Source organism: Ogataea angusta (genome assembly GCF_019207475.1).
Source record: "Ogataea angusta isolate 61-244 chromosome Unknown 61-244_NODE_6_length_652341_cov_89.526226, whole genome shotgun sequence".
Classification (NCBI taxonomy): Eukaryota; Fungi; Ascomycota; class Pichiomycetes; order Pichiales; family Pichiaceae; genus Ogataea; species Ogataea angusta.
In genome coordinates this window covers 253756-279859 of record NW_025065220.1, presented here as the reverse complement: position 1 = coordinate 279859, position 26104 = coordinate 253756, and the positions used below count along the sequence as shown (strand labels likewise).

The 26104-nt window shown below is 48.7% G+C and overlaps 15 protein-coding genes across 15 annotated transcripts; 10 read left to right on the top strand and 5 right to left on the bottom strand.

Moving 5' to 3' along the window:
• Nucleotides 1-11: 11 nt before the first annotated feature.
• KL928_003196 (uncharacterized protein) lies at nucleotides 12-2420 on the bottom strand (the record flags this gene model as incomplete). Its single annotated transcript, XM_043203756.1, has 1 exon — nucleotides 12-2420. One exon carries the CDS (start codon nucleotides 2418-2420, stop codon nucleotides 12-14), a length of 2409 nt encoding a protein of 802 aa, XP_043059449.1.
• Nucleotides 2421-2562: 142 nt separating this feature from the next.
• KL928_003195 (uncharacterized protein) lies at nucleotides 2563-3339 on the top strand (the record flags this gene model as incomplete). Its single annotated transcript, XM_043203755.1, has 1 exon — nucleotides 2563-3339. One exon carries the CDS (start codon nucleotides 2563-2565, stop codon nucleotides 3337-3339), a length of 777 nt encoding a protein of 258 aa, XP_043059448.1.
• Nucleotides 3340-4026: 687 nt separating this feature from the next.
• On the top strand, nucleotides 4027-5652 carry KL928_003194 (uncharacterized protein; the record flags this gene model as incomplete). The annotated part of the gene is made up of 1 exon (XM_043203754.1): nucleotides 4027-5652. The coding sequence occupies one exon, from the start codon at nucleotides 4027-4029 to the stop codon at nucleotides 5650-5652; it is 1626 nt and encodes a 541-aa protein (XP_043059447.1).
• A 305-nt stretch (nucleotides 5653-5957) lies between these two features.
• Nucleotides 5958-7580, top strand: KL928_003193 (uncharacterized protein; the record flags this gene model as incomplete). The annotated part of the gene is made up of 1 exon (XM_043203753.1): nucleotides 5958-7580. One exon carries the CDS (start codon nucleotides 5958-5960, stop codon nucleotides 7578-7580), a length of 1623 nt encoding a protein of 540 aa, XP_043059446.1.
• Nucleotides 7581-7725: 145 nt separating this feature from the next.
• KL928_003192 (uncharacterized protein) lies at nucleotides 7726-9375 on the top strand (the record flags this gene model as incomplete). Its single annotated transcript, XM_043203752.1, has 1 exon — nucleotides 7726-9375. The coding sequence occupies one exon, from the start codon at nucleotides 7726-7728 to the stop codon at nucleotides 9373-9375; it is 1650 nt and encodes a 549-aa protein (XP_043059445.1).
• A 131-nt stretch (nucleotides 9376-9506) lies between these two features.
• KL928_003191 (uncharacterized protein) lies at nucleotides 9507-11111 on the top strand (the record flags this gene model as incomplete). Its single annotated transcript, XM_043203751.1, has 1 exon — nucleotides 9507-11111. One exon carries the CDS (start codon nucleotides 9507-9509, stop codon nucleotides 11109-11111), a length of 1605 nt encoding a protein of 534 aa, XP_043059444.1.
• Nucleotides 11112-11143: 32 nt separating this feature from the next.
• Nucleotides 11144-12214, bottom strand: KL928_003190 (uncharacterized protein; the record flags this gene model as incomplete). Its single annotated transcript, XM_043203750.1, has 1 exon — nucleotides 11144-12214. One exon carries the CDS (start codon nucleotides 12212-12214, stop codon nucleotides 11144-11146), a length of 1071 nt encoding a protein of 356 aa, XP_043059443.1.
• Nucleotides 12215-12622: 408 nt separating this feature from the next.
• On the top strand, nucleotides 12623-13381 carry KL928_003189 (uncharacterized protein; the record flags this gene model as incomplete). The annotated part of the gene is made up of 1 exon (XM_043203748.1): nucleotides 12623-13381. One exon carries the CDS (start codon nucleotides 12623-12625, stop codon nucleotides 13379-13381), a length of 759 nt encoding a protein of 252 aa, XP_043059442.1.
• A 37-nt stretch (nucleotides 13382-13418) lies between these two features.
• On the bottom strand, nucleotides 13419-14573 carry KL928_003188 (uncharacterized protein; the record flags this gene model as incomplete). The annotated part of the gene is made up of 1 exon (XM_043203747.1): nucleotides 13419-14573. One exon carries the CDS (start codon nucleotides 14571-14573, stop codon nucleotides 13419-13421), a length of 1155 nt encoding a protein of 384 aa, XP_043059441.1.
• A 73-nt stretch (nucleotides 14574-14646) lies between these two features.
• On the top strand, nucleotides 14647-15975 carry KL928_003187 (uncharacterized protein; the record flags this gene model as incomplete). Its single annotated transcript, XM_043203746.1, has 1 exon — nucleotides 14647-15975. The coding sequence occupies one exon, from the start codon at nucleotides 14647-14649 to the stop codon at nucleotides 15973-15975; it is 1329 nt and encodes a 442-aa protein (XP_043059440.1).
• Nucleotides 15976-16022: 47 nt separating this feature from the next.
• Nucleotides 16023-18230, top strand: KL928_003186 (uncharacterized protein; the record flags this gene model as incomplete). Its single annotated transcript, XM_043203745.1, has 1 exon — nucleotides 16023-18230. One exon carries the CDS (start codon nucleotides 16023-16025, stop codon nucleotides 18228-18230), a length of 2208 nt encoding a protein of 735 aa, XP_043059439.1.
• Nucleotides 18231-18318: 88 nt separating this feature from the next.
• KL928_003185 (uncharacterized protein) lies at nucleotides 18319-20082 on the top strand (the record flags this gene model as incomplete). The annotated part of the gene is made up of 1 exon (XM_043203744.1): nucleotides 18319-20082. One exon carries the CDS (start codon nucleotides 18319-18321, stop codon nucleotides 20080-20082), a length of 1764 nt encoding a protein of 587 aa, XP_043059438.1.
• A 39-nt stretch (nucleotides 20083-20121) lies between these two features.
• On the top strand, nucleotides 20122-21631 carry KL928_003184 (uncharacterized protein; the record flags this gene model as incomplete). The annotated part of the gene is made up of 2 exons (XM_043203743.1): nucleotides 20122-20134; nucleotides 20364-21631. The coding sequence occupies 2 exons, from the start codon at nucleotides 20122-20124 to the stop codon at nucleotides 21629-21631; spliced, it is 1281 nt and encodes a 426-aa protein (XP_043059437.1).
• A 14-nt stretch (nucleotides 21632-21645) lies between these two features.
• KL928_003183 (uncharacterized protein) lies at nucleotides 21646-22758 on the bottom strand (the record flags this gene model as incomplete). The annotated part of the gene is made up of 1 exon (XM_043203742.1): nucleotides 21646-22758. One exon carries the CDS (start codon nucleotides 22756-22758, stop codon nucleotides 21646-21648), a length of 1113 nt encoding a protein of 370 aa, XP_043059436.1.
• A 47-nt stretch (nucleotides 22759-22805) lies between these two features.
• Nucleotides 22806-26030, bottom strand: KL928_003182 (uncharacterized protein; the record flags this gene model as incomplete). Its single annotated transcript, XM_043203741.1, has 1 exon — nucleotides 22806-26030. The coding sequence occupies one exon, from the start codon at nucleotides 26028-26030 to the stop codon at nucleotides 22806-22808; it is 3225 nt and encodes a 1074-aa protein (XP_043059435.1).
• Nucleotides 26031-26104: the final 74 nt, after the last annotated feature.

The following is a 26104-nucleotide window of genomic DNA, read 5'->3' as shown; positions in this document are numbered from 1 at the left end:
ATTCGCATCCGTCATGACCAATTCTGCCTCAGCCAGGCCAGCAGCTTATCGTAGACGATCGTGTTTGCGTTGTGGTAGCGAATCGAGTGGTCGCTGTCCGGGAAGACGTGCACGTCGTAGTTCTCCAGCCCCTGGAGATCCAGCATGTCCAGGAACTTGAGCGAGTTCTGGAAATGCACGTTGTCGTCGCCTGTTCCGTGCATCAGCAGGAACCGCTCCACGCCGGCAAAATTCGCAGCCTCGTGCACCGACGAGTTGTAGTAGCCTGCGTTTTGCTGCGGCGTGTGCATGTATCTCTCTGTGTAGATCGAGTCGTAAAGTAGCCAGTTGGTGACCGGAGCGACAGCCATGCCGTACTTGAACGTGCTGCCCTGGTCGGCCTCCAGCGTCTTGAGCGTCATGTAGCCGCCGTACGACCATCCCCAGATAGCCGTTTTTCGCTCGTCGATGTACGGTTTCGCGGTCCAGTGTTTGGCCGCGGCGATCTGGTCGATCACCTCGTAGTGTCCGAGTTTATCGCGCACAATGTTTCTGAATGCCTTTCCCTTGTATCCTGTTCCTCTGCCGTCGACAGTCACCACCACGGCGTCCAGCTGTGCGGCAACGACCGACGAGAACGCAGACGCCGCCATCGCGTACTGCTTCTGCACCAGCTGCGAGCCTGGCCCGCCGTACACGAAAAAGAGCAGCGGATACTTCTTGGAGGCGTCAAAATTCACAGGCAGCGTCTCGTGGAAATTGAGCAGCTTGCCGGCCCCGACGTCGATCTCGCCGTAGTTGTGTTCGGGCAGAGCGTACTTCTGCAACGTCTCTGCGAGCTTGTCGTTGGAAGTGAGCGTTTTTCTCGTGTTTAGATGCAAATCAAGCAGTTCCTGGTGCGGAACGTCCGGTCCGTTGTAGTTGAGCAGCAGGAACCGCGAGCCAGCAGAAAACGACACCGAGTACCATCCTTCCTGGCCGACGTCTGTGATGCTGGTTTTATTGGAGCCGTCGAGGTCGATCGAGTACAGATGTCTCTCGACAGACGATTTCTCGGTGGAAATGAAGTAAACCTTGTTCAGGACGGCGTCGAATGCGGCAGCGCCGTCCACCACCTCCCACTCGCCGGACGTGAGAATAAGCGGGTCCTCTGTGTCCGGCGGAGAGAAGTATGCTAGGTGATCGTATCCGTCCACGTCGACGATGTCGATGTAGCCGTCGTGCGGTCTGGAGTCGGACTTCGGCACGTACAGCAGGTTGTGGCTGATTTCAAACCACGAGTTCGCGCTCGAGCCGTAATCTGAGCGTCTGAGCCGCGACTCCATCGCCGAGGCGTCCACGATAAAGATTTTCAGAATGTCCGATTCTCTGTTGGTGATTTTCAGCAAGAAATCAGAATCCCCAACCCACTTGACTTCAGTGATCAGTCTCTCCTCGTTAGAAACGTCCTTGTCGTTGTAGAAGGCGTCAGACGGGTCCAGCGACGCCAGCTTGTCGTTCTTGCTGTCGTACACAACAAAGTCCACCTGGGGATTCGGATACCCTGCTTTCGGATACTTGAGCTCGCGCAGTTCCGGGTAGACGTCGTCCTTGTGTTGCACAAAGTACGGAATAGGGAATGTCGGCACGAGCGTGTCGTTGAAGCGTAAAATCGTCAAATATTCGGAGTTCGGAGACCACCACATCGCCGTGTCGCCCTCAAACACCTCCTCCTCGTAAACCCAGTCCGGCTTGCCATAGAAGATCTCTGTGCCGCCCTCAAATGTGACCTGGCGCACCTCGTTGGAGGCCAGGTTCTTCACATAGACATTATTGTCCACGACGAAAGCGATGCTGGAAGAGTCTGGCGACCATTTCGCCAGTGACACAAGCGAGCTGCCGTTGTACAGCGGGCTGATTCTCTTGGACTCCACTTCCAGCACAAAATACGTAGCGAAAAAGGAGTGTCTCCAGTTATGGACCTTATCACAGATAACCAGGGCGTGTTTCAAGTTGTCGCTGAAAACAATGTCCTCAATCTTGAACGAGGAGTCCTTGTAGTCCACGACTGTCCCGGAAAAGAGAACGCGCTCTCTCTTGTCCGTCAGCGACTTGAGAACATAGTCGGCGCCGTCTATAACGATGTACTCTCCGGAGTCGTTGGCTGCCGAAGAGTCGGTCCTCAGCCACTGTATACTCTTCCTTTCAGGGGTAAACGTCCCGTTGCGGGTGGCCGCCAAGGTCAGGGGCAGTTTTCCCTCCGGAACAACAGGCACAAGCGATCTTTGTTTTGCAACGCCTATTTCCTTGTGGTTGGCGTAAAGCTGGTTAATCTGGCCAATCAGAACAGAAGAAAAGTACACTAGGACCACCAGAAGAAGCAGAAACGTGTTCCAGAACCTCCGGGGGCCTCCGCTTGGCCTGAGGACCGGTTCTACCGCCCAGTTCTTTTCCTCTGTCATGTCTGTTCTAAATTTATCCGAAGAGGAAATATTCCTATTTAAGGTTGCTCAGTCTGCCACCAGCCACTTTTTGGGTTTGGAAAAAAGGGATCTGGGGGAAGAAAATAAAATAAATAGAAGGGAGAAATATAACTTGATTATAATGATCAGAGAACCAGCACAGGAAAAGTCGGTCAATCAGGAGACACAGCATGTTTGCGGAAAAACAAATGTGTACGTGTTCAACTGCTTCCATGGAGCAACGCTCAACGACGTCCATTTTTCAAACGACAACAAGGGGCAACATATCTACTACGGCCATGTATCCAACATGGACGAGGCGCAAGAAGTAGCAGAGCACGTGAACGAATTCCTGGGACATTTGCATGAGCAGACGATGCCGAGGAAGAGACAGAAAACTGAGCAACCAGAGAAACACGAAGGGCCGGAAAAAGGGGAGCTCCTGTCTACTCACGTTCAACCAGGGCCTGCTGTTCCTGACCCAGTGGTATCCGTGGACGTGCTGCAACAAGAGCCCCCAGTGGAAGTCCTTTGTGGTTCCAGTCACTCGCTAAGCCAAGAGCAGATGCAGTCGCTGCTGGTAGAAGAAAATGAGGTCCACACCAGACTCCATAACCGGCCGCTCACCCAGAACGATCCTTTCTTCTACTTCAACGACATGTGGCTATCGAAGCTTGTTCGCGAAAACAAGTATAGACTGGTCCACTACCAGTACAAAACAGATCAGAACCTGCCCGTGGCTCCTGACTCTACCGTGTTGAAGGGCGTGGCTCCAAAAAGTTGTCCCTACGTTGCCATGACTTTCGCCCAGTGCACACAGTGCTCGCTTGTGCTCCCATACAAGGGAAGAAAGAACTCGCGCAAAAACGACGGAAATGCGCTCTCGCACGCTAGAAGACACGAAAAGAAGGCTAGCTGATGGCGGCGCCGTTTTCATATTTCGGGCGGCACGTACTGGGGCGCCGCCGCAACCGCTTTTCATTGCTTAATGTTCCGCTCCTCATTTTTTGAATACCCAACCCCGTTTACAAAATCACAGCTTTATGTTTATTTGCCCAGTTCGCTGTTTTACTTGCATACTGCTAAGATTTATCATGCAATACAAAATTGAGTCAGATCGCTTCAGTGCAGTTGGCCGATCAGAGCCTCGACGCCCGTTAGTGGACTGATCAAGGTCTCAAAATAGCTGCATACTGGTTATTTGATTCTGCCATGTTTCCACCTCCTAGCTCAAAAAAGTCCAGAGTCAGCCTGTCCTCCGAAAATGCACTTTATCTCACAAATCGACGGCCAAGAATACCAATACGCCTGCCCAGACAAAAGTCTTGTGGCAAGTGCCGAGAACAGGAAAGCCGCCAGCCTAACACCTTCTCTGTCACTGCGGTATTTAATTCCGCGCATTCCCTTACCAGATTCAGGAATAGGTTAGAGATAAGAAAGGCTTCAGGGGTTCCAAACAATAGAATTTTATGCCGTCCCTTTTTATTTTGTCGGCGACCCTGCGATAAGCAAGATTGCATGCAACCGCTCCGTGAGGCATTGGCTTTTGAAATATAGACTCGACCGACAAAAGATTTGATCGACATTACACAAGCTTTTTCTACTAATGGATAAAGAGCTCAAAAGTCAGGTTACCGTCGACGCTATACAGCTCGACCAAGAGTCCGGATCTTCTTCAGCCCAGAAGCCCGGATTTGACCCAAACTCGGGACTGAAAAGAGGTCTAAAAACAAGACATGTGACTCTGATGGCTTTAGGAGGCATTATTGGCCCCGGGTCCATCGTTGGCTTGGGAGTGTATCTCCATAAAGATGGACCAGCTGCTCTGGTTGTTGACTACAGTATAGTGGGAGTGGTGGCTTTCACGCTTATGCAGTCGATCGGGGAGCTGAACTCATTGTTCCCTTCTACAAATGGATTCTCCAATCACATTACGAGATTTGTTGACGAGGCTTTCTCGGCAATGACTTCGTATAACTACCTGGTGGTTTGGATTGCCGTTCTCATGTCTGAGTACATCTCGCTGTCGTCGACTCTCAACTTTTGGGCCCCTGCTGTACCGCTCTGGGGATTCTTCCTTATTTTCTGGGTGTTTTTCTTGTCCATCCAATTTCTGGGTGTTGCAGGCTACGGAGAAGCTGAGTACTGGCTGGCCATTATCAAGCTTCTCGGGCTTACCGCGTTCTACATTTTCACTATTGTCTACATGAGCGGAGGGGTCAAAGGCACCCCTGCTTTTGGGTTCAGGAATTTCAAGACTCCGTGGGCAGACCAATCTGCAATGAAGTCTCTTGCAAGTGCCATTGTTAACTGCTCCACTGCGTACGTGGGCGTTGAGCTTATGTCGCTGAATGCTGCCGAAACGAAAAACCCTATTAGAGCCATTCCGATCGCCGTGAGACAAACCCTGATCAGAATCATCTACATTTTCTTGGGTCTTGCTCTGTCGTACGGTATTGCTGTTCCTTACGATTCGCCCCAATTCTCTAGCACAGTGACTTCTCTCCGTTCGCCAATTTACGTGGCCCTTTACAACGCAGGATGGCACAATGCGCACCATTTGGTGAACCTTTTCGTTGTGATTGTCTCGCTGAGTGCCATCAACTCTGCTATTTATATCGGCTCCAGAACCATCGTGAACATGGCAAACGAGAAGATGATTCCGTTCCCTAAATTCTTCAGCAGAGTCAACCGCCATGGAGTGCCCTACGTGGCTACCATCACGTTCAACATCTTTGGGTTCCTGGGTCTGTTGTCTGTCGGAAGCGGCTCGAAAACCGCCTACAGTTATTTCGTGAGTGTTTCCGGAGTGTCCAGTTTCTTTGTCTGGTCCGCTATTTGCTTTGCACAAATTAGATTTAGAATTGGCTGGGTCCGCAGTGGCCACAAGGTCTCAGAATTGCCGTACCAGTGTCTGTGGTACCCGTTCACCCCTGCGCTCTGCATTTTCATGTGTCTTTTCTTGGCCCTGATCCAAGGATGGATGTACCTCAAACCGTTTGACCACTCGTGGTTTGTCGACGCGTACATCATGTTCCCGCTCTCTGCAATTTTCTTCTTCGGCTACAAGCTGTGGAAGAAAACCAAATGGGTGAAGTACGAAGAGATGGACTTCGAGACTGGACGCAGATACGATCTCGAAGAAGAGTTGAGACAGATCAAGCGGGAGAGAGAACTGAACCCGCTCACACGCAAGCAGAAAGCCAAGGAATTTTTCTCTGAGTGGATCTGACTGCTACGGCTATTTCGTCTATAAAATAACAAGATCAGGTTTCGGAGTGACTATAGGCCGATGCGGGAAATAGTGAAACAAGCACTGCTGCAGAATCAAGTTCCATCAGCAACATGCCATTCATTCCTCTCCAACCATCTTCTGTACCTGCTGCTATGTGTATCGAGCTAAAAAAATCAAGAATGGCTTTATAACCCGTGACTTTGTCATGTGTGGCGGTATAGGCAAGAAAAAAAATCATGCATAGCACGCAAAGCAGGAACAAATTTTTGAGACTCGACTGAAAGTGTTGGCCCTGCTTTATCATGGACAAAGAGCTGACCAACCAAGTTTCGATCAGTTCCGAGCAGCTAGATCGGGAATCTGGCTCGGGGAATCTTGACCAGAGGTTCGATCCACACTCGGGGCTCAAGAGAGGTCTAAAAACCAGACATGTCACGCTTATGGCTCTCGGAGGGATTATTGGGCCGGGTTCGATCGTTGGACTAGGTGTCTACTTGCACAAAGACGGCCCTGCCGCCCTGGTTATAGACTACACCGTCGTTGGAATCGTGGCTTTCTCGCTGATGCAGTCGATCGGAGAGCTCAACTCTCTTTTCTCTGCCACTAATGGCTTTAGCAACCACATCACGAGGTTTGTCGACGAGGCGTTTGCCGCCATGGCTTCCTACAATTACCTGATCGTCTGGATTTGTGTGCTGATGGCCGAATACATCACACTTTCGTCGACAATGAACTTCTGGGCTCCCCAGGTGCCAACTTGGGGCTATTTTCTAATATTCTGGGCTTTCTTCCTATGTGCACAGTTTTTGGGCGTTGAAGGGTACGGTGAGGCCGAATACTGGCTGTCTATCATCAAATTGCTCGGCCTGTCGGCCTTTTATGTGTTCACCATCGTGTACATGTGCGGTGGAGTGAAAGGAACACCGGCGTTTGGATTTAGAAATTTCAACACTCCCTGGGCCGGCCAGTCGGCCATCAAATCTCTTGCGAGCGCCATCGTCAACTCTTCCACGGCATACGTTGGCATCGAGCTGATGTCGTTGAATGCGGCAGAGACAAAAAACCCCATCAGAGCCATTCCTATCGCCGTGAGACAGACTCTGATCCGGATCATGTACATATACGTGTGCATCTCGCTGTCCTATGGTATCACCGTCCCGTACGACTCGCCGCAGCTGTCAAATGGCGTGAGCTCTCTGAAGTCGCCGATATACGTGGCTTTGTACAATGCTGGCTGGCACAACGCACACCATCTGGTGAACTTATTTGTGGTGGTGATATCGTTCAGTGCAATCAACTCTGCGCTCTACATTGGAACAAGGACCATCGTCAACATGGCGAACGAGCACATGACGCCGTTCCCGCGCTTTTTCGGCAAAGTCAACAGACGCGGCGTGCCGTACGTTGCAGCCATCACATTTAATCTTTTCGGCTTCCTTAGTCTGCTTCAAGTGGGAAGCGGCTCCAGAACCGTCTACACCTACTTTGTCAATGTTTCCGGAGTGTCTATCTTCTTTGTGTGGTCGTCGATCGCCATTGCGCAGATCAGATTCAGAAAAGGCTGGATCCGGGCTGGCCACAGCGTACAGGAGCTGCCGTTCAAATGTCTGTGGTATCCGTACACACCGATTTTCTGTATCGTGATGAGTCTGTTTCTGGCCCTGATCCAGGGCTGGATGTATCTGAAGCCGTTCGACCACTCATCGTTCATTGACGCGTACATCATGCTGCCGTTGTCGGCCTTCTTTTTCTTTGGCTACAAGATCTGGAAGAAGACTAAATGGGTCAGATACGAAGAGATGGATTTTGAAACAGGCCGGCGGTACGAGCTCGAGGAGGAGCTGAGACGGGTCCAGAAAGAGAGGGAATTGAACCCGCTTACGACCAAGCAGAAGCTCAAACTCTTCTTCGGAGAATGGATTTGATGCTACCGAATAAATGCCGTAATTGAGTATATTTTTCAACGTTACCGAGATTTTTTTTTTCTGCCGCATCGCCGCAGCCACCCAATTGCACGTTTTGCAGCTGTACGTAAAGCCACTCTTTTTTCGAATAATTTAAGGATCTTCAATGTCTTCTTCACGCGAACAGTTGCTGGATTCGGACAGCGCGATCGAGTCCCAGATCACTTACGGTGCCGCCAAGTCCGACAATGAGGAGACCGTCCTGCCTGTTTCTCTAGCTCTGCCCCCAAATTTCTTCTGGATCGAGTGCTCTCTGCTTGCAAACGTCTTCCTTGCAGGTTTCGACGGGACCGTGACGGCGTCCACATACACCACCATCGGCAACCAGTTCAAAGCGGCCAACATCGCGTCGTGGATCACGTCGTCGTACCTCATCACCAGCACCGCTTTCCAGCCATTGTATGGGTCTTTTTCTGACGTTCTTGGCCGGCGAGTGTGTGTGATTGGGGCCACAAGTTTCTTCATTCTGGGCTGTCTTGGATGCGGCGTCTCGTCCAATATCTTTGTTCTGGACGCCATGCGTGCTGTCACTGGCATAGGTGGGGGAGGACTCATCACGTTGGCCACCATCGTCAACTCAGACCTCGTGGCTCCAGAAAAACGAGGGAGCTGGCAGGCCTTCCAGAACCTTCTGCTGGGCTTTGGAAGCATCTGCGGCGCGTCGCTGGGCGGCGTCATAGCAGACACGCTCGGCTGGAGATGGTGTTTTCTCGCCCAGGTACCCATTGCTCTGGCTGGCCTTGTGATTGGCTACTTCTACATTCACAACCCCAAACCGCCCCATGTGCACGTCTCGGTCCACATGTTTGACAAAATTGACATCAAGGGCGCCACGGCGCTTGTACTGTCGCTGGCGTTCCAGATGATTGTGCTTTCGCTCGGCGGAAACGAGCTTAATTGGTCTGATTACAGGCTGCTACTTATGCTTCTTTTGAGCATAGGACTGCTCTTCCATTTTGCTCTGGTTGAGCTGAGGACTTCCGCGATACCCATCATTCCTCCGGTGCTGCTTCGCTCCTCGTTCAGCTACATCATTCTGGGAATCGGCGTGTTTCTGGGCATCTCCAGCTACGCCTATTTATTCGTCCTCCCGCTGCTCTTCCAGATAGTCCTGGGCGACTCGGCGTCCCAGGCGGGCCTGCGACTCACAATCCCGGCGCTGTTTACTCCCGTCGGCGGCCTTATTGCAGGCGTCCTGATGAGCCGCAAAAAATATAGTCTTTTTTCTCTCGTCGTTGCAGGCTGCACACTGATGCTGTTTGGAAATCTTATCACATTATACATTCACAAGGGCGTCAACCAGTGGGTGACGGGTCTCTGCCTGATTCCGGCAAACGTGGGGCAGGGGTTGGCTTTCCCCACGTCGCTCTTTTCGTTCATCTACAATTTCGACAGGGACAAACAGGCAATAGCCACGTCCACCGCGTATCTGTTCCGCAGCATGGGCTCGGTGTGGGGTGTCACCGGGTCTGCCGCCATCATCAAGCGCGTTTTTGCACGCAGGTGTCTGTCGAGCCTCCATCGGCTGCCGGGGCTTTCCCAACACCAGATTCATACGATTGTTAGAACGGTGTCCAAAGACGTCTCGCAGATCCAGCATCTGGAGCCACAAATCCGCAGCGTTGTCCAGGGCAGTTACGAGCATGCCATCCGGTTCGCGCAATTTCTCTCCTGTATGTGCTGTCTGGCTTGTCTGGTGCTGGCGGGCGTGAAAAAGGTTGCCCGCATACGCTCACGGTCGTCGTATGACGAATAGATGTGGCGGACCCTTTCGGCAAAATTTCCTGCCGAGGCAGCTCTTCGTGGCTGTGTGGTTCTGCGGCTCAATTAATAATGCAGCCACAATTTTAAAGTATAAAGGTACCCCTGATACATCTTCTTTCTGCCATGATTGGCGCACTTCTTCTTCTTGCTCTTCCAGCGTACGCCGACTGGCAGTACCGCAGTCGGCCAGACCTGTCTCCTCCCAAATTAAACATCACCATTTACGACGCAGAAAAGGTGTCTCCCGAATACCTGTTTGTTGCTCCGTTCACGGGGGCCCCTGGAAACACGTTCCACAAACCCCGTCAGTCTGCTCCGTACATTTTCACCAGCGATGGCGAGCTGGTCTGGTCGGGATACGGCACGTTTGGTACCTGGAATGCCAATTTCCAGGCCGCCAGATACAACGACGATGACGTCCTTTTCAGCTTTGAGGGTGACCACAACGCTGCCTATGGCCACGGACACGGACACCATACGGTGTTGAACAGCAATTACGATCTGGTCAAGGAAGTCAGGGCCGGAAACCACAAGATTACCGACAAGCACGAGTTTCACATCAAGGACGAGAAAACTGCCTTGCTCGAGATCTACCAGCCGGTGCCTCGCAACCTTGCCGAATTTGGTGGCTCTGACGAGCAGCAATGGATCATCAACGCAATTTTCCAGGAACTCGACCTTGACACCGGACAGGTTCTGTTTGAATGGGCCTCTTTGGACCATGTTTCGCCGGCCGAGTCTGTGCTTCCGCTGAACGAGGGAGAAGCCGGGTCTGGATACAACTCCAGCGACGCGTGGGACTATTTTCACATCAACTCGGTCGACAAGGACGACAACGGCGACTATTTGCTCTCGGCACGCGACGCCGCCTCTTTGTACAAGATTGACGGAAAAACCGGCAAAGTTCTGTGGAAGCTAGGTGGCATTCCTGGAGTCACCAGTTCTAGTTTCAAGAGCGTGGGCGATTTCAAGTTCGGGTTCCAGCACCATGCCCGGTACGTCTGGACGTCTGAGGACGGAAAAAAGCAGATCATCTCGTTTTTCGATAACTCGGCCCACGGCACAGAAGACAAGGACGGTAGCCAGGTCCATTTGAACAAAATTTCGAGCGGAAAAATTGTCGAGGTCGACACCGAAAAATGGGAGGCCAAGCTTCTAAGAAATTATCCTGCTCCATACGGCATTCGGGCCAAATCTCAGGGCTCTACGCATCTGCTAAAATCGGGCAACGTTCTGGTCAACTGGGGCTCCGAGGGAAGTGTCACTGAGTACACCGCAGATGGAGAAATAACTTTTCACGCTTTCCTGGACTCGGGTGAATTTTCCGATAAGGTCCAAAACTACAGAGCTTTCAAGTTTGACTGGCATGGTTACCCTTCGGAGTCTGTTGCTGTGCTTTCTGAGATCACCGACGACGACGAGACGGTCATTTATGTTTCGTGGAACGGCGACACGGAGACCAAAAAATGGAGGTTCCATGCCGTGGACAATGGTAGCAAGAAACTGCTCGGCGAAACAGACAGAACTGGGTTCGAGACTAGACTGAAGATTAACAAGCCTGTTGAGCGGGTTTATGTGGAGGCGATTGACGAGTCTGGAAATGTCCTGGCATCATCCGACGATGTTTCTTCGGTTGAGCAAGTGCTACCAGCAGAGAAAAAATTCGACTCCAAAATATTGCCTCCAAAACTCAACTATTTCCAATGGAGACTCCAGAGAGGTAATTAACTGAAATTCTATTCACTATTATACTCCAGTAGTTAGAGCTCGCTCAGTTTTCCCTTAAACATGGTCTTGGACTTGGCCTGCACGACCAAAAATGCCGGCATGGGGAAAGTGCCGAACGGCGTGGCTAATTGGCCTGCTCCGTGCTCCGGACCCAGGCTGACACCACAAGTCGGCTTGTCGTTCTCTGTAGGCGGCACAACCTGCTTCGTGAGCGGCTTGTTCTGGGCATAGGCGATCACATTGTCGACTAAAACAGAATTCCACTTTTTCAGCGGAGCCACTGCCTTGATGACGAAATTAACACAGTCTCCAATTGCAAAAATATTAGGGCTAGCCAGAGTCTGGAATGTTGGCTTGACTTTGATTTCACCCTTTTCGTTCTTGAGTCCTTCCAGTGGCGAGTCTGGTGTGTTTGGCTTCACTCCCGTGGTCCATATAATATGGTCGGTGGGGACTTCCTCGGATCCAACATAGACCTTATCTCCGTCCAAAGTTGCTCTTTGACCAAGGTAGAGCTTGACGTCCATGTCTTCTAGCTGGGACTGGACGCTCCGTCTAACGGAATCGACCTCATTGTTCGACAAGACGTTCGTGCTGGAGTGTATCAAATTAATTCTTTTTTCGCCCTTGGCTATTTCGTCCTTGAAGTTGTGTGCCAGCTCTCCCGTCAGCTCACAGCCCGAAATTCCGCCACCAATAACGGTGATGTTCTTTGCGCGCTGTACCTGTTCAAACTCCTTCGTGAAATGTTCAATTGCAGAATCAACGGTGTCCGGTAGCTCGAACTCGCGGCTAAGTATTGATCCCGTGGCAACAATCAGAACGTCAAATGCGACATCTCCATTTTTGCGCGTGGTCACCTTCGATTCGTCAAAACTGACGGCCTCGTCATAAATCAGCCTGACCGAGTCGCCAAAAACCTCCTCGAGAGCTCTGGAGTATCCGTTCAGGTTCTGAGTAACAAAGTTTCTCGGAACTGAAGGGACGAAGTTGATATAATTTTTTTTCGAGATCAGGGTGATCTCTAATCCAGGAACGCTTGAGAGCTTCTTTGCGGCATACGCACCGTAAATCCCCGCGCCTATGATTGTGATCCCTGTCATCTTTAAAATACTGGGCGAAGACAGCCCAAGGTAACAGCTTTATATTTTCTCCAGCTGAAAGCTGCACAAATATTATTTTCGCGATTTACCTCGTTTGTCGTCTCAAGATTATTAATGATTGGGGCAAACCCATGTCGGGATTCGCTCAAAGCCGGTTTCTTGGGACACGGTCGTCAGAGGCTTCGGTTTAGCTTTTCGGGGGCTGGTTTCAGCTAATATTGACTTGGTGTGCTATTGCTTGAAAACTCACTGCTTCCGACACATCAGGTACAATGAGAGCTGCCAAGAAATATTCGCAACGTTCTAAAAAATGTTTATTTTCATATCAAATTATGATTGTTCCCTTTTTGGAAGGTGATACATAAACGTTTTATTTCAGGTAAATATTGTTATTTTCGTTTCTCATGAATGCTTGAGAACGCTGCGCACTCGCTGAAAAATCGTCCGTCGCGACTGGACCTCATTGACAACAAGCAACTGACCTCTTTCCCGCTTCCGCACCCGAACTTTGCACAGACTAGCCCGTACGCAGAGCTTTTACTCGTGGAAGATTACATTCATTACCCAAAGGGTTTTCGCAAGAAGACCTCATTGTTCGATCTCAAACGCGCCATCGAGAATGATATGACACCCCCTGATGCGCTGTTGCCGCTCTACTATCGCAAACAAAGCGTCAACTCGAGCTCCACCCTGAATAGTGAAACAGAGGCCTACATCAAGACGGCAGAGTCAAACTTACGATACTGTGTTGTCTGTGACCGTCCATTGTACGACCTGAGCTCTCTGCTTCCTCGGAGCAGGTGTGCAGAGATTGTCTGCTGCCATTGTTTCCAAGAGTACGAGACTCTCCAGGCAGCTCTGAAAAAAATAGATCCAGATCTTGCGCAGCTGTCCTCCGACACGGAGTCGGAAATTACGCCCGGGACTGTGAACCTGGATTTTTCAGAAGCAGACCAAACCGCAGAAACACTGGAAACAGCGAGAGATACCAACAACACCGTCTGTCTCCACACAACCCAAAACGATTCTGCTGCCTTTGATGTCATAATATCTACTTTACGACGTATACAGATTGCAGACGAAATTGCACGATCACAGCCACGCAAAAAACCCAGCCCCATGAGAAGCCTGATGAGTCTTAGGAGCAGGCTGAGTCTAAAAACATAACGAATCAGTGATGTACTCAATTACGATAATAAATATTTTATGTCCATTTGCGCTTCAGAGCCTCAAGCTCGCCTTTGCCATACGCAGACACTTTTCCCTGGAATTTACCTTTGCCTCCACCCTTAAGGCCAGATAATTGCTCCTTGAGCTCCTTGCTCACCTGCTCTGTGTCCTCGCCAAAAATCAGCGCCGCACCTCCGTCTTTTCCTTCTCCAGATAACAATATAAAAGTACCAGGCTGATCTTTTAGCTCTTTGAACATCTGGTTCAAAAAGTCAAGCCCCACATCCGCTCTATGGAAAAACACGGTCTTCTTCTCGGCAGCTTTGGTCTTCAAGTCCGCAGCCGTCAAAACCGCCAGCTCCTTCAGCAATGACGACTCTCTATTTTGCAATTTTTTGGTGGCAGTCACCAAACTGCTGACTTTGTCCACCAACTGCTCGCTTTGCACAGAAGTGGCAGAACTCAAGGCTCTCAGAATACTGTGCGACGACTCTGCGAACTTGAATATTCTGTCTCCAGCAATGAAATTCAGTCGTGAGTTGCCTCCTTTTCCAGCTATTTGATTCAATAGAACAATCCCCTTGATCTGTCCAGAACTTTTCAAGTGAGTGCCACAGCACGCATTGGCATCCAGGTCGCCGATGTGGATGATTCTCATCACACCTTTCACTTCGTCGACCTCGCGATCTGGCGGCACTTCGACTGAGATCGGCAAATTCTGAGTGATGTGCGAGTTCACTTCTTTTGCGACCTCCTCACGCTCAGTGTCTGTCAGCTTGCGAGGAATCTCAATGTAGTTTATCACATCTCCCATATTCCAGCTGAGTGTGGGCAGATCCCGCTTGTCCAACACAGCAGAAAGAAGATGCTGGCCCGTATGCTGCTGCATATGGTCGAACCGTCTTTCCCAGTCCACACTCAAAGTCACAGAAGCCCCCATCTCTAGAGGCTTGTCCACAAGATGCAAAGCTTTCAGACCTGCTCTAATCACACTCTCGACCTCCAGAACGTCGCTTCCCGATGAGATCTTGCCGGTATCACTTGGCTGACCGCCACCCTCTGGGAACAAAACTGTATCCTCTAGTTCTACCTCGTACTTGCTTCCTTTCTTATGGCATGCGACCACTGTTGTAGCAAGAGATTTGAGGTAGGAATCTTTTTGGCAGGCAAGAGCTCCTACAATGGACATAATATATGAAGCTAGAGAAATAAATAATATTGGAACTTGAATTTATTTCAAATTAGTTTTTGTCTCAGATTCGATGATTCGAAGGGATAGAACAAAAGTCAAGCCGTACGATAAAATTGAGCCAAAGACTTCGGGCTCTCAGGGGCTGATGGGCAGACTGCGAAGGATTTTTTCACGCTCTCCGCAGCCCTCTGGGGAAAACAACGTGGCCGACGTTTCGAATGTCTCGAATGTCTCAAACCTCTCAGTGCTGAGTGACGCCAATCCAAACAGAACGCTTTCTGAGTTTTTCAAAAGCAAGGGAGATGCTCCTCTCAACGACATTGAAGTGGAGGGAGTGCTTTCTCTGATCAACAAAGTGCACCAGCAGAACCAATCGCAACTGGAGACATTTCGTCATTCTCAGAATGAGTCTCAGTTTTTGTCCTCATCCGGGCTCAAACCTAACGAAAGTAGCTTTTTCAGCAATCCGACCGTGTTGCGACCTGCTTCTGTGAAGCCAACTGCCAAAGACGTGCCCACATATACTCCCAGAGAGGACAAGATTATTCGGCATCCGCAACCATTTCCAACGACGCTCAAAAAACGCGTGGTCCAATACTCAAGCTTGCCTTCGCCTTACAGGATGAGACTTGAGACGCCTGTGAAACCACGCGTGGAGAAAAGGGAAATTAAGAGCAGGACTGCTAATAAAGTGCTGAGCATATTGGAGAACCCAGACGCACTGGAAGAAAAGGAGGACAAGAGTCTAGACGAGCAAAAATCTCCAGTCGCTAAGGTCAAGCCTAACTCATCCACTCCCGAGCCACAGCCGCTTCCAAAGGAAACTACGGTGCCTAAGGAAGAGCCAGAGATTATAGAGATTGATTCTGAAGACGATATGCCAGAACAGAAGTCCGAGCCTACGCCGGAGCCAGTGAAACCAGAACTGCCAGTGCAGCCAGTGCAACCCCAGAAGCCTAAAGAGAACAAACCTGCAGCTAGTCCACCATCTACCTCATTGCCTCTTTTTGCTGCTTCCAAAGGTGCCGAGCCAGTGGAGCAAAATAAAGCAAAAATTGAAGAGTTGCCTCAAGACACGCCAATCGAGCCGGCTGTTGTTTCTAAGCCTGAGGTGGTCCCTGAAGAAATACAAAAACCCAAGTTCACCTTCAGACCAGCCGAGGCGAAGCCCTTCGTTCCTAACGTCCCGTCAAAGTCGTCATCTTTGGAGATTATCGAGAAATTCACATTCCCAGAGGTTGAGACCCCAAGCTCACCTGAGACACCATTCTTGCCGCTACCTCAGCCAGCAGTGATCGACCACTTCTCTTTCCCTGATGTCGAGACGCTGGATCCTGAAACGCTCAACAGCATTAATCCAGAAGCTGTCAAACTCTATAGCTCTGTGTTCACGTTCTGAAATATGACAGATGTAATATAATAATTAAAAAACCGGTTTATTTATTTATGAGCTTTGATGTGAAGAAAATCCACGACGGAGCCATTGTAGAATGTTTCGTGGTGGATTATTGTCAGGCTAATACACTCGTGGTAGCCCATCCATACAGGATTGAGTTGCTAGATGACGCTTACAAACCGCTGGGTGTGCTTGAATTGCAAGACAGAGTTATGGCCATGAATCATATAAGACCTTTGGGCCTCCAATACGACTGGCTGCTAATCTTGACGCAGAACAACCAACTGCTAGTGATTGCATGGAACAATGGATTTATTATGTTGGAGAAGTTCTCTTTTGAGTCTGTTACTAGTACCATTGAGGTCCATCCGTTTATTCAGGTTGATGACTTGAATAGATACATTCTCGTATATTCCAATGAGGGGTACATGGTTGTGTTGGAGCTGCATCCGTCGAAATCCGAGCTGTTCCGGTTGGCACTACAAAATCAGCCTCCTAGCCAGGTGAAGAAAAGACCAGACGCCGCCAAGCTACAGGTGAACCGGATATTTGAAAAACCACAAGTGATTTACATTGGGCATGGAGTTGTGCACAGCGCCGTTTTCCTGAGAACCCGACTGCTAGCAGCAGATAAAGAGGGCGCTGTATTTGCCATAGTGGTCAGAAATGCCAACTTGAAGTACTCCGTGAACTATTATGGAATAGGCCAAGAGATAAGTCTGATCAAACGATTACCACAGATGAATTCAACCCCGAGTCTGGCGATACCGCTGCCACTTGGGGCGCTGCTTGTGATTTGCGACGACATGCACTACATTTTTCCCGCACCTGCTGTTCGCAGAATCTCTTCATCCGTGGCTACGGCCACCAGACAGTATGCTACCAAAGAGCTTTTTTCCGGAGTCGACGGAAGAATGGCCAAGCTTTTGTCATGGTGCTTTGATGGACGCTTGTACTGGCTGAGCAGTGAGCAGGGTGACATATACCAGATGGAAATAGGGCTGGACTCTGAATCGCTTGAAGCTGCAGAACGTCAACTGGACCTCTCTATAGCAGAAAGATTACGCACCGCAAACTCTCGGCCGATCGAACTAGAGATCAGCAAATGGAACATAGAAAGAAAGCAGCAGGTGGATATGCTTCATAAATTGGTTCCCAGAGGCGACTGTGTAATAGCCTGCAACCATTTTGGGCTGTTGATTGAGCTTGATAGGAATATACAATTATCTAAGCAAGTGAGACAAGCAGGCAATCTTCCGGTTACTTCCATGAAAGGAGATTACTATGCGCACGGCACTTATCTATCTTCAAAGGTGTTCCTTGATGACTGGAAAGATTTGACAGGGCTAGTGAAGGAAATCGAGAAAACCAACGAGGTAGTGGTTCTCGTCATTGAAGAACACGAAGTCGACTTGGAGGCTGAAGAGATTAAGAGAACCGACCGTTTGGAGGTCTACAAAGCAGGCGAGAAGATTGGCGAGCATTGGTTCGACGCCGGAATAATAGTACGCAAGGTCCTGCCGGTGCCTGATCTCCTATGTCGGTTTGAGGAGAAAAGCAAAATCAGCAACGACGAGCGGTATGTTTTGCAGAGCAAACTGAGCGAGTGCTTTGTCGTGCTTGTCAATGATGAAGAGGATCAGTCCGGACTGCTACTCATGCGATTTGTGGACGATGAGTGGAAACAGGAAGGCCATGCTGTTGTGAACAAGCTCTTTGACGACATCATACAGGTGGAAGACTACAGTCTGATACTGATTGGATCGCAATCGCTGGTGTGGACCAGCATCTACGGCGGCCCTAGCTTCTGGTTCAAGAACGAGGAAAGTGACTCAAACATCCCGGTTCTGTACTTTTCAGGGTGGAGAAAGCTGGGAAACGGCGACCTGGTAGCTGGAGACGCATTTTCAGGGTTGTATCTGTTCAAAGTCGATAGAAACGAGCGCAGAGTGTCAGCTGTCCCGGTTTTAAGAAACGTCATGGTCAGCGACTTCACCATATTCAAGCAGACTCTGGTTGTTGGGGACGTCATGGGCAACATCTTCATCATCGGGCTACAGAGTAAACCGGAAATGTTGTTTCAGGCCTACCTGGGCCACGGAGCCATAACCTGTGTGGAAGCCATGGACGAGCTGGTGAGAGTTGGAACCAGCGAGGGCATTCTCACAATTCAGCCGGGAGCCGGCAATTTTTCGAGGCCCCCACTCAATCTGTCGAGCCTGCCGCAGCCTGAATTGAACGAAAATCTTGTATTATAGAAATTGATAATAATATGGCATTTTAGATTTAATTTGATTATTTTTTTTTTTTGTTCGCGAGGCAACAAAGTGGACAGGAAAGCGTACTATGAGCACAACAACCAAACAGTATGGTGTGACAGCGCCAATATCCACGGCGGGACCAACTGCCAAGGAAAATGAACTGAACGACGCGATGATCGAGGAACTTAGAAGCCAAAACTCGTTTGAAAGCGAGAGCGAGACTCAGAAACGGCGAGAAGTGTTGGCCACGCTGCAAAAGCTCACAGAGGAGTTTGTCTACACCGTATCACGCCGCAAAAATATGAGCGAGGGCATGGCCCGTGACGCGGGAGGAAAGATCTTCACATTTGGTTCGTACAGACTGGGTGTTTATGGACCCGGGTCGGATATCGATACTCTTGTTGTTGTTCCCAAACATGTTACAAGGGACGACTTTTTTACCGTCTTCGAGGAACTGCTAAGAAAACGCCCAGAGCTGAACAAGATCCAGCCCGTTCCCGATGCTTTCATGCCCATTATCAAAACCGTGTTTGATGGTGTTGATATCGATCTTATCTGTGGTCGTTTGGATATTCCACAAGTCTCGCTCGACCTCACCTTGGAGGACAACAACTTGCTTAGAAACATTGACGATAGAGATCTGAGAGCACTCAATGGAACCAGAGTGACGGACCAAATACTCCAGCTTGTTCCCCAGAAAATGGTTTTCCGTCACGCCCTGCGAACCATCAAGCTTTGGGCCCAGAGAAGAGCCATCTACGCAAACATGTTTGGATTTCCGGGAGGTGTGGCCTGGGCGATGCTGGTCGCTCGTATTTGCCAGTTGTACCCTAACGCTGTGGGGGCAGTCATTGTGTCTAAGTTTTTCCAGATCTACTTGCAGTGGAAGTGGCCTCAGCCCGTGCTTTTGAAGCCGATAGAGGACGGTCCATTACCGGTCAGAATCTGGAACCCTAAGCTGTATGGCCAAGACAGACTCCATAGAATGCCGGTCATCACCCCTGCATATCCTTCCATGTGTGCTACCCACAACATCACCGCTTCTACACAGAAAATCATACTCAAGGAGATGCAACGTGGTCTGGAGATAATGAACGATATCCAATTCGGGAAGCGAACATGGAAGGATCTTTTTGCCAAACACGATTTCTTCTTTGCATACAAATTCTATCTAACTGTGATCACTGCCACGAGAGACTCTTTCGAGGCCCACCTGAAATGGAGTGGTATGGTGGAGTCCAAGCTCCGGCTTTTGGTGCAGAAACTGGAGGTTGTCAATGGTATTGTGCTGGCGCATCCTTATGTGAAGCCATTCTCGGCGTCTTACATCTGCGACACTGAGGAGCAGGTGTTCAAAATCCGTGAGCTCTACGGCTCCCTTGACGGAGAAAAATACGCAAAGGAAAACCTTAAAAAGGTGGAGATTGATGATGACACGGATATGGTGAAGATGGAGGAGGAAGTGAAGAAAGAAGGCAAGCACCTGGTGCATCTTCTGAAGCTGTACATTGGTCTTGAGCTAGATTTGAAGGGCCGCGACAAAAAAATGGATATCCAAGTTCCGTGCTCTGACTTTGACTCGATCTGCAGAAACTGGGTCAATTTCGACAAAGACGTGTACTCTCTGAGCATCAAGCACGTCAAATTATACGACCTGCCGGACGATGTGTACTCAGAGGACGAGCAACGACCAGTCAAGAAAGAGAGCAAGAAACGGAAAGGCGACAAGAACGGGACCAGCACCAAGAAGCTGAAGAGCGGAGACGACGCAAAGGTCAGCGCAACACTAAGCGCCGGCAGCAGTGCCAGCAGCGCTGCCAAGCCTCTTGAGGAGCCCGCTACAGCTTAAGTAAATATACAAATTGTATAAGATCGGATAACCCGCAACATGAAACTTTGTCGTGGTTGCGTCTGTCAAAGATGGCTTGGGTATATATTTTCTGGAGGGTAAGGCTTTCGCGGAATTTATTGAAGCCAGGAATAAGTTTGAAGTTAGACCCTTTTTTTTTGTATTCAAGCCAATTGAGTCAAAATGCCTTCCTTTACCTCCAAACTTCTTGGTAAGTACCGCTGGCTCCGGAATGGGCCATATGTCATAGCGAGACTAACATTCAGGCAAATCCGGTTCAGACAAGGACAAGCATCAGGAGAAGAACGTTTCCGATGACATTGAGGATATCGATGAAGTGGACGACCAGGGCCAGTCAATTTTGATGGGAATCATCTCGCAGCTGCGGCCCGGCTCTGATCTTTCTCGAATTACGCTTCCGACGTTTATTTTGGAGAGAAAGAGCATGCTGGAGCGGATTACGAACCAATTGCAACAGCCGGACATACTTCTGGCCGCACACTCTACAGCCGACCCGGTTGAACGGTTTGTCACTGTCGTGAAGTGGTACATGTCGTGCTGGCACATTGCTCCCAAAGCCGTGAAAAAACCATTGAACCCGATCCTGGGAGAGTACTTCACGTGTTACTGGGACCTTCCGAACGGGTCTCAGGCATACTATGTTGCTGAGCAAACATCCCACCATCCTCCAAAATCCTCCTATTTCTACATTATTCCTGATCAGAACATCAGAGTCGACGGAATGGTCGTTCCGAAGTCCAGGTTTTTAGGCAACTCCACCGCAGCAATCATGGAGGGTGTGACCAAGCTCTCCTTTTTGGATATCGTCGACGAAGAAAGCGGCGAATGCGAATACTATACAATGACGCAGCCAAACATGTATGCCAGAGGCATCCTATTTGGAAGTCTGAAGTTTGAGCTCGGAGACCACCTGATATTGCAATGTCCTAGAAACAATTTGATTGCCGACATTGAGTTTAAAACCAAAGGATTCATTTCCGGCTCCTACAACGTGATTGAGGGACAGATCAAGAACACCAAGACTGGCGAGGTGCTGTACGAATTAAGTGGAAAGTGGTCAGAAGAGATGTATATCAAAGATACCAAGACCGGCAAGAAATCGGTCTTTTTCGATTGCGAACACAGCTCTCCTTTGAAGCCGAAGGTGAGAGACATTTCTGAGCAAGGAGCTTACGAAAGCCGTCGACTGTGGAAGAAGGTGACTGATGCTCTGGCGCAACGCGACCATCACACCGCTACAGACGAGAAGTTCAAGATCGAGGAAGAACAAAGAGTCCAGCAGAAGAAGCGTGAAGAAGAGGGCGTGGATTTCCATCCCAAGCTGTTCAAACAAATGCCTGTTGCCGAAACCGCTCGCCATGGCAATGAAAACTTGGAGTATGTGATCTATAAAGACAAGGTGCTGAATAAAGATCTCAAAGCTCACAACGCTGAAGATTTGCGGAAACATATATTCGAGATCGCGCCTTTCCTTCCGGGCCAACAATTCAACCCAGAGTTTGAGATCCCAGCCTACAAGAAGTCCTAGATAGACTACCCGCTTTAATGGACCATATACGATTTTCTCGAGTTGCGAGCGGCCCCATATCTTATGTACAGCTGTTTTCTAATGAGCATTCCTTCGAATTTTTGCTTCAAAAGCGCATCGTTGTCCAGCGGAACGGGCTTTTTCTCGCTTATAAGCTGTCGCGAGCTGACGTCAATCATGTAATTTCGTTCCCGCTCAAAAGCGTCAAATTCTTGCTTATATTGGGAGCAGATATCCAAGCCCAAATGAAGTCCAAGGTGTAGCTTCACATAGTAAAAAGAGTAGCTAGCAGTCCTGATCCGCTCACCCCAGACCTCAATTTCCTGATATCTTTGTATCAGCTCTAATTCTTCGAAGTAATGCGGTGCCTCTCTCAGTTGACCACCTAGCCTTTTGAATTCATAAAGAAAATAATCGCTCTTTCCAATTAAAATTTCGAGCAAAGCCAGCCACATCGAAAAATCGCTAAGATGTGACTTACAGTAGTCCCATATCCTTTCATACAATGTCCCCAAAAGGCCTTTACATCGACAAACTGCCAGTAGTAAACGCAAGAACGAACATGCGTAGTAATTACGCGGATGTGAGGCAATTGAGAGGAGAATGAGATCCACCATTTCGTTTAGAGACGAGGAATCTAGGGTCTCGAGCTTTGCAATTGACATCTTTTTGAAATAAAACCATAGGTTTGCTGACTTATTGGTCTTTGCCAGATCGCAACTCAAAAGCGCACTCAAACAGTTGTAATGATAGCCAGCTGCGCAAGGGTCTTTTGATATGATCTTGTTTAAGACGGTTTCATTCAGTAAAACGGCACGGTGGTCCTCTGGAGTCGTGATTAAAACACCAATTGAAGCGTAATACAGTTTCCAGTCGTCAAAGTCTTTCCCTGCATCAAGGACTTGCTTGCAGTCCTTGAAAATACCGATTAGTGTTTTTTTGGAAACGAGAATCTCCAACATCCCCGTTTTTTCATCCTCAAAAGTTGCAATCGGGCCCCCACGGAAAAGCTCCGAATAAAGTTCTTCACTAGAAACCTGTAAACGCTTTTTACAGCTGCGTTTGCCAAGAAGATCAATCAATTGAATAGCTAGTTCCAATCCATCTTGCATGAAATTATTATTCATTTTTTAATATTAATATAGAGTTCTATGCCAAGGTGATTACGTCATCCCTACTCGTCCATTTCCGAAGGTTTTAGCAAACCGCCAACTAGACGCGCTTTCTCCTTCTCTTGTCTGTTCTTCTCCAACAGCTCTTGCTCTCTGTCGTCAGCAAACAAGTAATCTGTTGGATCTCCACCAAACTCCTTGATTTGCACCAGGAAGTCTCTGAGCGTTCCTCTGAACTTGTTTTGTTGGTTATATGAGGAGAACAGAGCCTGCAAAAAGTTGTTGACCTGCTCCTGGTTCAACTGAGGGAATACACTGATCAACATGTTGGCAATGTACTCCTTCAGATAGAGAGAATTGGGAGTACCCTCTGGAGCAGCATCCTTTTGATATATTGGCTCTGTGATCTTGTTCTCCAACACAAGTTCCAGAAGCTTGGCCAGCAGCTGAGACTGCAATCTAAAGCCCGCCTTATGATCAGAGTCTGTCAACACGTAGAAGATATCGCTGAGAATAGGGAAATAGAAATTCTTGTAGAATCCAATAGCAAAAGCGTTAGATCCCAAATCCTCAATATTCTTCAAGAGCTCGACACACAGAGTCAGACCGGTGTTCTCGACGTCTCTATTGTTGTGCTTGAAGGCCCACAATATAGCGTCAATGAAGGATTGGAAGGATTCCGGTGGGAATTGAACCAAGGCATTAAAACCTTTGAGATCAATCTCACGCAGCAGCTTGTAGAACTCAACTCTGTGTTCAGGATACTCGGTGAAGTCCTTGTTAATCATATCCAGTGTGACCTCGAAAACGTTGGCAAGAATAAGAACTATTTCGTCAGGAATAAGCTCTCCAACCTTTTCGACAAGCGTGGATAAACAGTTCAGAACCTCTGCATCTCTAGCGTCTGGAACATTCGTCTTGTAATCTTGTAGAACGGCCGATAGCAGATTTGGAACCAAATCGCGAACAACTTCCTCTGGATTGTCAGCTTTGGAAATATATGTTTCGATCAAAATCAGAATCTCCTTCTTAATCGTTCTCCAGCCCCTCACTTTTGGAGTTTTGGTGGCTATCAAGCCGTCACTTGCAACAGCGTCCGAGATCAGTCCGCTGACAGCATTGTAAAGGGACAACATGTCAACATAGATAAGACCCAGTTGGGTGTAGAAGCCAGGGCCCAATGGCGTACAAACTGCAACATTTGTTTTGATGATGTTAGCGATTATTTTGACAATATCTGAGTTTGAAAGAAGTTGTGGATCGTCGCCAGCTTGTTGGACAACGGCCCTCCAGGCGACATTCGGTAGATGCATAAGGTCGGAGAGAAGCTTGTTTCTAATTTGCGTGGAGTTCTGAGCGGAAATTATGGTAGCACAAGCTTCGTAGAAAGTATGCACTTGTTGAGGCTGAAGGTCAGATGTGGTTTCCTGGATGTTACGGATGATCTCGTCGATAAATGGCCCCGTCTCTCCTTGTTGTTGAACAACAAAGTGTCTTTTACACTTTTGGGTGATTTTAATAAACGTATCACAAGCCATATCCTGGACACCCTCGTGAGTCTCATGCATAAACTCAAAGAGTTTGTTGACAACCGTTTTCAGGAACTTCCAGTGTGCTTTCAAGAATCTTGGGTACTGTCCAACAATGTACATGATGTTAGAAGCAACAACAGCCTTGTTGTCCTTTCCCCTCTTCATTTCGGTAAGCGAAAGCAGATCCTTGATAACCGTGACCAAGAATCTTTTCTCGCGCTCTTCGTCCATCGATCCAGAGATAGATCCAATGGCCCAACACAAGGTATTGATGTTATGCCACGACCATTCTGAACCGTCGATCTGACTTGCAAGCTTGGCAGACATGATTGCCTCGGTATCATTTATATCCAGATGCGTCAAGTACACCAACACCTCCCTCATCGACTTGTAGAGTTGAATGGTGTCACTTTCCTTGACAAATTCTCTCACAATTTCTCCCTCATCATTTTCCACAACCAAAACTTCTTCAGGTCTAACCATGTTTTCAATCATGACAACTCTTAACTTCGACAAAATGTCACTGTAAATATTCTTTCTGAGATTGTAGTTTCTAAGAATTTCTGGATTCAAAGCACCACCTCTAGTATTATATTGTAGTTGCATTAAAGGTGATGCGTCTTGCAACGGGAGTGTTTGAATCTCTTGGTAGAGACCAGAAACGAGTTTCGACCAGTAGTCAAGACACGTTTTGAACAATTCTCTTTCCTCGATCCGCGAGAGCCCAACTAGGTATTGATGAGCGGCGAGCAACAACTCCCTAAGGTTGGTATTCTGTTCCAGTGGCTCTAAGTGATTCGAGAGAAACGTGACGAGATACATTGCCAGATCCTGCAAGAACTCCTGATCGGCGGAATTTGCGTACTTGTATGTGTTTTTGAGGTCTATGTCGATAGGGATGATCTTGAGCAAATTTTCCGTTGTAAGGGCAAACATGGTCACGAATTTGTCGTCGTATTGGTGAGCAATGAGCTGAGAGACTTCGGTCAGGCATTTCAAAGTGATGGATCTGAACTCCTCGACGGGCAAGAACTTGGTAGAGAGCAAATTGAGCAGATCAGTTTCGAAGATGTATCCCAGAGGGATCCACGGGATGTATCTGAGCAAAGACTTCAGCGTGGCTACTATGAGCGAAGGTTTAGATGCCTTGTCGAGGACTTCAAAGCAAAGTTTGAAGATTTCCGAAAACTCGTCGCACATTCTCGTTTTGAGAGACTTGGCTTTTGCCTGGGTCATTTGCTCCGCAGAAAAGTCGAAAATCTCCTCCGACAGCAATTTGAGGATCACCATATTGTTCTCGCACACATTGAATCCAGCACGGCTCGACTGCACTATCTCCGGAATGAAGTTAGGCCAGTTGGCAGGCCAGTCTTGCTTGATGATCTGGACCAGCGTCAAATCGCTCTTCTGGATCAGAGCTTTCTGGGAAACAAACTGCGCGTCGTCGTCGCACATCACAATGATCATGCTGGCAATAAAGTTACGGATCCCTAGTCGTTGCTCCTCGGGAAGGGCTTTCCACTTGGTCTTGATCAGATTATCCAGTATAGATAACGCGATGTACTTGGCCTGGGGATCGGACGAGTACTGAAGAATCTGGTCTGCGCGAGTCCATGCGTCCGGATGGTTCTGAAATTTGGTGAGAACTTCTTGTGCCTGTTTCTGTGTCTCACCCGATCCGTTGTAGAACGCGTCCACAACGGAATCAAGCAGCTTGATGTCCAATTCCTTACTGAAATCCAGAATCGTCTCCATTTTCACAGCAACTACCTTGTTGAAGTACGATCAACGTGAAGAGCAGGATTTATTTGAAGTAGACTTTATTTGTT